The sequence below is a fragment of the Musa acuminata genome, chromosome BXJ3-8, assembly GCF_036884655.1.
Source record: "Musa acuminata AAA Group cultivar baxijiao chromosome BXJ3-8, Cavendish_Baxijiao_AAA, whole genome shotgun sequence".
NCBI classification, from domain to species: domain Eukaryota; kingdom Viridiplantae; phylum Streptophyta; class Magnoliopsida; order Zingiberales; family Musaceae; genus Musa; species Musa acuminata.
Window position 1 is genome coordinate 5,085,817 of NC_088356.1, and position 9,380 is coordinate 5,095,196.

General features: G+C 46.3%; 3 protein-coding genes across 5 annotated transcripts; 2 read left to right on the forward strand and 1 right to left on the reverse strand.

Moving 5' to 3' along the window:
• Window positions 1-543: 543 nt before the first annotated feature.
• Window positions 544-2,132, forward strand: LOC135644131 (uncharacterized). Its single transcript, XM_065161586.1, has 2 exons — window positions 544-925; window positions 1,007-2,132. The coding sequence occupies exon 2, from the start codon at window positions 1,086-1,088 to the stop codon at window positions 1,950-1,952; it is 867 nt and encodes a 288-aa protein (XP_065017658.1). The 5' UTR covers window positions 544-925; window positions 1,007-1,085; the 3' UTR covers window positions 1,953-2,132.
• A 512-nt stretch (window positions 2,133-2,644) lies between these two features.
• LOC135645644 (fructose-bisphosphate aldolase 1, cytoplasmic-like) lies at window positions 2,645-6,653 on the forward strand. 3 transcript variants are annotated; one of them, XM_065164254.1, is made up of 3 exons: window positions 2,645-2,933; window positions 4,962-6,027; window positions 6,203-6,653. In XM_065164254.1, exons 1-2 carry the CDS (start codon window positions 2,660-2,662, stop codon window positions 6,008-6,010), a joined length of 1,323 nt encoding a protein of 440 aa, XP_065020326.1. In that variant the 5' UTR covers window positions 2,645-2,659; the 3' UTR covers window positions 6,011-6,027; window positions 6,203-6,653. The 3 variants fall into 3 exon arrangements, with proteins under 3 accessions (XP_065020326.1, XP_065020325.1, XP_065020322.1); XM_065164253.1 differs by having other exon boundaries at window positions 6,206-6,653; XM_065164250.1 differs by lacking the exon at window positions 6,203-6,653 and having other exon boundaries at window positions 4,962-6,201.
• Window positions 6,654-8,587, reverse strand: LOC135645643 (trihelix transcription factor PTL-like). Its single transcript, XM_065164249.1, has 2 exons — window positions 7,959-8,587; window positions 6,654-7,696 (listed from the first exon to the last, which is right to left on the reverse strand). Exons 1-2 carry the CDS (start codon window positions 8,324-8,326, stop codon window positions 6,718-6,720), a joined length of 1,347 nt encoding a protein of 448 aa, XP_065020321.1. The 5' UTR covers window positions 8,327-8,587; the 3' UTR covers window positions 6,654-6,717.
• Window positions 8,588-9,380: the final 793 nt, after the last annotated feature.

The window sequence follows — 9,380 nt, forward strand, 5'->3', positions numbered from 1 at the left end:
CTCTCCTCCAGAACAGTGAAAGGCAATCTGATACGACTCTATCAAAAAAGTCACCGACCCGACCATTTCGACAGTTAGCACAAGGAACCACGAGTGGACCCCACACGAATCATGAGTCTCAACCCAATCATCCAACGGGTAGCTTAACCCTGTTCAGCCGGAGGGGTGACAACAAAAGAGCATATTATATTAAAATCTTTCCCTTCCTCTTCAATGATTTTGACACTGCAGGAAGCATCTTTATATATAAAGATAATAATAACAATAATAATATTAATATATTATTATTATTAATGAAGTTGTAGGTCATATGACTCTGGACCAGACTAAACTGATATATGCATGTGCATGTCCCCCAATTCATTTTATTGCAGAATTATATTATATTATATTATATATATATATATACTTTTGGATCACTGTTTAATTGATGGAGGGAGGTTTATTTGTTGCAGCCACCTGTGGGAGGCCAAGGACAGAATTCTTCATTGAGGGTATGGAGTCCTGTGCATGACTCTTAATTAATAAAGCTGACACCTCATGATGACTGCAACTCTGTCCCAAATACATTCGTTTAGTTCCTTAAAATAGATCCTATTGAGTTGTTGATCATGGATTTGAGACTTTGGAGTGGTTGGTGGTGGCTTAGGTGCCTTCCTTTTTCTTTAGGAGAGTTGTGCTGCCCTCAAACTTAAATTTGATGCTCTCAAGTAGGATAGAACTTATATTATAGATTTAAGTCTCCAAATCCTGTTGCTTAGGTAGGTAGTCACAGAAATAATATATGAAAGCAAGCAAGGAATCTAAAACTTGATTAGATCTATATTGTGATAAATGTGAGGTGAGGATATCAATTTCGAGATCTTATCGGCATAATGTATTCTCCTTCCTTCTGTAGCTCAGCCTTTGATGAGCAGAAGAGAAGGTAAGAGATGGCAGGTTGTTCTTCCCTCAGCCTTTCGTGATCCCTGATTATGTGACTCTTATTGTGGACGTTGCTTCTTAGGCCATAGATTTGCTCGTCTTCTCCATGCATACACTGGTTGGAGCTGCAGAAGTATCGTCAGGCTGAGATCTCCAACCCTATGAGAGATCTCGTTGGTTGCTTCGCTAACCAAGCCGTCAGAGTTGCAGAAGCCACATGCGCCAGAAGGGACGCAAGCTCGGCGGTGACCGAACTCCCGATCCAGAATGCCATCACCTGCTTCTACAGGAGCTTGTTGTCCTCCCGGAAGGAGCTGCTCACCGCGGTCACCTGGTCCAGGAATCAAGCAGGCGCGTCCCTCTCCGTCACGGTCGAGGACGGCTCCTCCGCGAGCTCCAAGCTCCTGCGGAAGAAGAAAGGCAGCCTCTCGTTCGCATCCGGCGGCGGCTCCGCCATCGCCCTCCACTGGGACGTCTCCGCCGCCACCTACGCGTCGGGACCCGAACCCACCAAGGATTTCTACGTCGTGGTGGTCGCCGACGCCGAGCTCGGTCTGTTGCTGGGCGACAGGTGGGGGGAGTTCGTCAAGAAGCTCGACGGCGGTCTCCCGGTCGCGGAGTTCCGGATGGTGGGCAGGACAGAGCAAGTGCGTGGCCCCGGCGCTTACTCCACCAGGGCTCGGCTCGGCGACGGTGGGGAGGAGCACGAGATAGAGATCGTGTGCAGAGGAGACGAGACGGACGCCGAGGGCTCGGAGCTGCACGTCGCCATCGACAAGGAGAGACTGGTCAGCGTGGAGAGGCTGCAGTGGAACTTCAGGGGGAGCAAGACGATACTGGTGGACGGATCGACCGTCGACGTGATGTGGGACATGCACGACTGGTGGTTCTCCGGCGCCTCCCCCTGCGCTCTCTTCGTGTTTCGGAGGAGGAACTCCATGGGGGACCGCAGGGTGTGGCCGGATGAGGAATCGGCGCTGGGCATCTCTGGCTTCTCTCTGCTGATCCAAGCCTTCAAGAGTCTGTAGTTAAGCATCTTGTGCTCATCTGCTCTTTCTTCCCATCGTTCCCTGAGCATTCCTGTTGGAGCTCTGAGCTTTGGATCACTTGGAAGAAACATGCAATCTCACAGAAACATGGGGCGTGTGCATGACATGTCATTTCCGTCATGATGATCCGTAAATCGTGTCGGTAAAATACTTTTCTTATGATTCGCAAATTTAATCATATACATGTATATATATACATATATATGTATATACATATGTATATAGATATATATATATAGCTTCGCGAAGTACTCCATGCAACAAAAATTAAGAGCAGCTTTAGTTGCGGTTACTCCGGTTCACTCCATGTCCGAAATATGTGGGGCCCACGAAACGGGCCTAGGTCCGCAAGGTACAAAACCGTGTTCGCTTCTTTGGCTTGGTCGATACGGCTGTGTGAAGGTCCCCTCATTTGGGACCGCAGCTCATCATCTCCCAGCTTGATCAAGTCAACCTGTGTCCACGGCTAATGTGGATCTATTAAGCGACGGGTGAATCACCCACGAAAATTTTTCAGGACGATGTGGTGTCTCGTAACGTGACGTGTGAGTTCTGCAGCGACCAAATGGTTCGTTCAGGGGTGACTCCGTCCCAAAAACCAGCAGGGTTAGACACCTCGCCGACGAAGATAAGCCGGACCGCGCCAGGTGTCACGTGTCTTGCGCGTGCGATTCCCCTCGGTAACGATGCTGGGCCGTGAAAGCCAACGGTGGAGAGGAACGACACTTGGCACGGCAAGAGCAGGCTCGCCGCGTCGCGACAGCCACGTGACGCACGAGCACCGGCCCGCATTCTTGAACCTTCCCCTCCCCAACCCTTTCGCCCTCCTATATTTCGATGCTCCCCCATCTTGCCCCTCGGTCCGTCTTCTCTCTCGACTTTTCTCCCCTTCGTCGTCGTCATCGTCGTCGTCGTCGTCTGATCACGCGAAGATGTCGGCTTACTGCGGAAAGTACCACGGTAAGCGATCTCTTGTTCCATCTGCTCTCCTTTCTTAGTTGTTTAAACAGATACGAATCTTTTAGAAAGGCTTTTGATAGATTTCTTGGATGTGCTGATTCCCCTTAATTTACAGATCAAGTCTCATAGATCTGTTCTTTGATCGTTGTTTCGCTACTAACTGTTGTTCGTCTGGACTTAGTTAACGAAGAAAATTTGATGGAAATTTGAGGAATCTTTGATCATGAGCTGTATGGTGATGTGTTCTTAAGATTTTCTATTTCCATTCTCGCTGATGCTACCCGCTAGCACTGTAGGTTACTCATGATATCATTGTTTCCCCTGTCACTTTCTTATATCAGCAAGTATTTGAGGTTCACGATTGTCATGCATGTTTAGATATACATTGCAATCCACCTTCATCAGTGACGATGCATGTGACTTTTTTACATTCATCCGTGACACAGTACTTTACAACTTTAGGATTTTGGTCTCGCTTTAAATCTTAGCCCACGAGATTTTCCATCCAAGTTGCTCTCTCTAGATGACATTTGAATGATCTACTCCTCAAAGGTGTTTATCACAAGATAGGGAAGTCTACCTTCTGTAACTACTTTGGTAGCCTGTAATGTTACTATCGATTTGGTCCATCATTGAAAGTTCACATCTGGAACTGCTTTGGTAGCCTCTAATTATTGTGCATCAGTTAGGACCTGACCAAATAATTTCGTCCCAAGTTTTATAGTTCTTAATCCTTGACTATTGCGTTTTATTCTCTCAATTCCAATCATTTTTTGTTGTTTTAAGCTTCAGTTCACTGTGTATCTTCGGTAGCACCAATTAATTTGAATTATTTATTTATTATTAACCTCACTGCATTCTTCGTTTTCTCTTTGGTCTTTCTGACCTCTAGAATTTCTTCTTTAATTGATTCATCCAATTTTAATCTACAACTAGGGTGCTTATAGTATAACACTAATAAATGAAAAATTGCAGTATAACACTCGTAGGTGTATAATCATGTTTCAACTGTATTTTCCTTAAGTGTTTTGTGGGCATATTTCCATTTTAAAGGTTATCCTCACAAAATTTTTGCAATATCTACTTGGATGTGGTGTTACATTTGAGAAGGTTGTGTTTAAATAGGCATAAAAACATGGACTTGCAATCCTTCCTGAAGTTAATGGTAGGATGCATGCCAAGATGCAGCCTTGTTTTCTACTAGTGCAAACCCCACAGAAAAAGTTTTGAGTAGTGTTTAGTTCGTATCCCGATTCTGTTTACGACCGGTTTCTCGAGCTTTGTGCAGTGCCATACTAGAATCCAGCAGCTCTTCCCAGTAGTGGCAATGATGAAGTGAGTTTTAGGGATCAAACTATGATACCTGGGTTATAGCCTTTGAGAATTTTCCTCTATGGATTATCCAAAGAAAAACCTGTGGTCATTACCTCTGTTGACTGTGAAAAGTTGCAGTTTTTTTATAGTTAAGACAAAATTCGCACTTGGAAGTTTTCAATGTGCCTATCATCTAGGAGCCTCGCCTTCTGAGTTAGTGGTGAAGTTTGTAATCATATATTCAATGAGATGAGCTGCTTCTCAACGATTGACTGTAAAGTGACTCTTCCCACTTTAAGAGCTACAATGCCAGTCTGTTGATTTCATTATTTCTATTTCCTTAATTGAGTTAGCTGGTTGATCGCATTTTTCTTCTTGAAGTGTGATATCTTGGTGCGTTATGAACACCCTGTTTGGCAATAGCTTACTCTTTTGTAGAATTTGATTCTAATATTCAGAAAATTCCAGCAAAGATAGCAAGTTTTAGAAAGTAATTTGAGGATGCCCGTTCTGAAAATTTGATAGAATGAATTGGTAATTTGAGGATTTTGGAACACTCATATGCAATGCATCACCTTTTATTTGTTTCTTTTATTGCTTGATCGAGATGCACCCTCTAGGACTTCTTTTAAAGTGTTTGTCATTTTTTGTTCTTTTTACCTCGTGTGGATCCTAGCTACTGTCTAATTAAGTTCATCTCGTGTTTTTATGCAGATGAACTCATCAAGAATGCTGCCTACATTGGCACGCCGGGAAAGGGAATTCTTGCAGCTGATGAATCTACTGGTACAATTGGCAAGCGTCTGGCCAGCATCAATGTTGAAAATGTCGAAGCCAACCGTCGAGCACTACGTGAGCTTCTCTTCTGCACCCCTGGTGCCCTCCAGTGCCTCAGCGGTGTGATTCTCTTTGAAGAGACCTTGTACCAGAAGACTGCTGACGGAAAGCCATTTGTCGAGGTCCTGAAGGAAGGAGGTGTCCTCCCTGGCATCAAGGTGGACAAGGGCACCGTGGAACTTGCTGGCACCAATGGTGAGACCACCACTCAAGGGCACGATGACCTCGGCAAGCGCTGTGCCAAATACTACGAGGCAGGTGCTCGATTTGCCAAGTGGCGAGCTGTCCTCAAGATTGCCCCTAACGAGCCATCCCAGCTTGCGATCAATGAGAACGCAAATGGTCTCGCTCGATATGCCATCATATGCCAGGAGAATGGCCTGGTTCCTATTGTGGAGCCAGAGATCCTCGTCGACGGCCCTCATGATATCAATCGTTGCGCCCAAGTGACAGAGAGGGTGCTCGCTGCCTGCTACAAGGCACTAAATGATCACCATGTGCTTCTGGAAGGGTCGCTGTTGAAGCCCAACATGGTGACTCCAGGGTCAGACTCACCCAAGGTGGCACCGGAGGTCGTTGCAGAGTACACCGTGCGAGCCCTGCTGAGGACCGTCCCCGCGGCCGTGCCGGCCATTGTGTTTCTCTCTGGTGGACAGAGCGAAGAGGAGGCGACTCTGAACCTGAATGCCATGAACCAGCTGAAGGGGAAGAAACCCTGGTCGCTCTCTTTCTCGTTCGGCCGCGCTCTGCAGCAGAGCACGCTGAAGACATGGGCTGGGAAAGAGGAGAACGTGGAGAAGGCAAGGGCTGCCTTCCTCTCGAGGTGCAAGGCCAACTCGGAGGCGACTCTGGGTGCGTACAAGGGAGATGCTACCAAGGGAGAAGGCGTTTCCGAGAGCCTCCATGTGAAGGACTACAAATACTGACCTCCGTTAATCTAAAGGTATGGATGCTGTCTTGGTTAGGTTGTGTTCCTTGCGCTTTCTCGTGATGCTTGGGAGTACCTTAGGCTGCACTAGGCAAAGAATTTGAGGTTTCGTGTGTTAAGAACCTGACTGCTTTGTGTCTTTTGGATGCAATGCCTGATATATTTATATTGGTGGTTTCCTTTGTTCTAGTAGTTCCTGCAGATTGCTAAATTGACGATGGAAACTAGAAGCTAGTGCGAGTCATATTTCATCGTCTCTGTTAAATGCTCTCGACACAAGGACTACTCGCACTCCGCAAGCCCTGCTGCGCCCCGTACCGGGAGCATGCACCTGGGTCAGCGGCTGCTGCAGCGAGCATTGCCATAAAGGGGGCTGGGGGACGTTGCGCGTGTTCACCCTGGCCTCATATGAACAAGCACTGCCTCGTGTCCTCGCTCGGCCTACCACTTCTCGTGCTGGCGTCCGACCGAGAAGGGAAATCGCACGCCCAAGCCTGCCCTTGTTGCTTCCATCCTTCGGCCGCCTGCCGTGTCGATGCATCATCGTCATCGTTTCAAAGTTGAAACGATCGTTCTGAGTAAGCATATTTTGTCGGTCAATTCCTCAATTTTCCACTAATTTAAGATTTCCTATCCCATCATATTGTTGACGCAAATGCATCATCATATCGGAGCTATCAACCGCGAATTCACGTCCGCGTCCCACTAATACCACCTAGCATCGGTGAGCTGGAGACCCACCACATCTGATCCTTGTCTTCCGTCCTCATGCCAGCCGCTGCAGCATCCATCGATGTCCTCGTCCATCGCCCCGCTCTTCCTGGGCCTCTTGTTGGTCACCGTGCCTTTCCTCAAGCACTCGTCCCACTTCTCCTTGCACCTCTTCGTGCTATCACTGCTACACCCCACGCACGCCACGGCTGCCGGGACCTCCACCCCAAGGCCACCTTCACCCCTCCTACCCTCACGCGATGGCCATCGCGGAGCCATTGAGTTGTCATCGGTCCAAATATTGCCATTTGTCTCCTCTCGCGGTCGCGGCTTCAGCTCGCGTCGGCTCATCTTCTCCAGAGCTTGTACGATCGCGGCGTCGCGCGCCTCGCTCCAAGCGCGCTCGCCGGCCCGGAGGATGCGCTCGCGGTCGAGCCGCGCTGCCTCTTCCCTTCTCCATTCTTCTTCCCGGGAGATCCTCGCCAGTTCCATGTGCTCCAGGGTCTTCAGCATCTGGTTCATCCACGTCGCCTGCGCCTCCATCAACCTCTTGATCTGTGCGCCCATGAACTCCTCCACCTTCGACTTCCAACTCTCTCCTCCCGTCTTTATGAGTCTTCCGGTGCTCCCGTCTCCCTCCTCCTCGGTGGACGAGGCCTCGTTGCACTCACCGGAACTCGACAAGCTGATGTTCCAAGAGAGCTTGGGAGCCTTGCACGCTCCTCGGTCTGCAGCTGGTAGAGTGGCAGCTGCATCGGTAGCATGATCAGAGCATCGTTGATTGATCTCTGTAGCGACAATATTGCTACTCTCTCCATAGAGGGCTTCCAACTGCCTGCAGAACCTGTAGTGCTTCCCATCCTGCCTCCCTGCCTTCCCTTCTTTGGTCTTCTTGTAGTACTTGTAGAGGTTCTCCAGCTTCTCTCTGCATTTCTTCCCACTCCTTTGGTATCCATGCTCCTCTGCCATGATCCTGCACTTTGTGGAAGATGGGTTAACATACGATAGCTGAGCAAAACCTTGCCATCATAGTAACATCCGACTCAAGGAGACCTCAACTCCATATACATAGCTCTGCTAAGGTAACCTTGACATAGCACGAGATAGTACAAGTACAAAACCCAAGTTTGGAACTCAGGAATGGAAATAGAACAAACACCCCGAGGTTTCATGGAAACGCCACTCGGTAAAGGTATCCTCATGCGACCCACCATCAAAAGAAGCTGGTAGTGTACCTGGAGACCTCATCCCACAGTGGACCCCTGCGGGCAGCTTCCCTGAAACTGGAGTCCAACCGGGATCTCACCTCCAAGAGCGTCAGCGTCTCCTGTCTCGGCCACCGCCCTTGGCCTCCACCACCCCCGCCACCGCCAGAGAATTCAAAGCATTCCGTTGCCGGCGGTGGCGGAGGCGGTGGCGGAGGCGGAAGACCAACTTCGCTGCCGGTGCCCGGCATGAGCATCCCGTACTGCTCAGGACAGGCCGCGGGGACGAAACTGTAGCCTTGGCCCATGAAAAGCGCCTGGTTGGCGAGCAGGTCGGAGACGGATGTGAATCTGGGCTTCCTCTCGGCGATGAGATCGTGGAGCTCGTGCAAGTCCATCGGACTTCAACACCAATCAGCAAGCGATCAGGCGAGCGAGCGAGGGAGAGAGAGAGCGGGAGAGACGGATCGTGTCGTTCACGAAACGGAAGAAGGCGCAAGCGAGTACGGAACGACAGGGAAGGATCCGGGTGGAAGTGGTCCAGGACGAAACCATACGTAATGTCTATGCCAATGGCAGGCCTCCACGTGTCGACGGATGTGGGTGGAACGACGTGCCGGCGGTTAAAAACACATCGAAATATCATAAATTATCTCATCTCTTAAATTTGATTAGTCCATATAAATGCTTTCATTTTTTTTATTTGATCCTATATATATATATATTATTTTTTTTTAAAAAAATATTTATATTTTTATATATTTTCCGATCGATACCTCTATTTTATATTTTTTAAACAGTATATAATGTTCTTGATTTGTTAAAGTGTTTTAGTAACTATAATAAAAATACTGTAAAGCTTATTTGAAAGCATGGTAAATAAACTAAATAAATTCATAATTTTAATCAAATTAATTATAAATATAATATTATAATATTATAATTATCTATGAGCAATGACAATATGCATGATATAGTGTCTGTCACATGTAGCATTTTTTTATTACCCTTATAATGTTTTCAGTATATTAATAAATATTATTAAAAAATACTGTAAAAAATGAAAACACTGCAGTAGTTGAAAACTAGTTAAAAAAATAAATAAAATTTTTTGAAGAAAAAACTTTCAAGGGGTATTTTGGGTATTTTAAATTAGAGTATTGTTTGGAAAAAAATAAAAGAGAGGATAATATAAATATTTTCTAAAAAATCGTTCATATATATATATATATATATATATATATATATATATATATATATATATATATATATATATTTGATCAATTTCTCATATCACTATTATCTCAAAGAATATAGTAATGATATTATTTTAATTTTATAAGATCAATTGGATTTTGATATTTAATCTAACTTTTAATTTATAGAAAAATAAATATTTTCGATCTTAAATAGTTAGAATCTACAATTTTGTTATTATTGTTATTAATATAG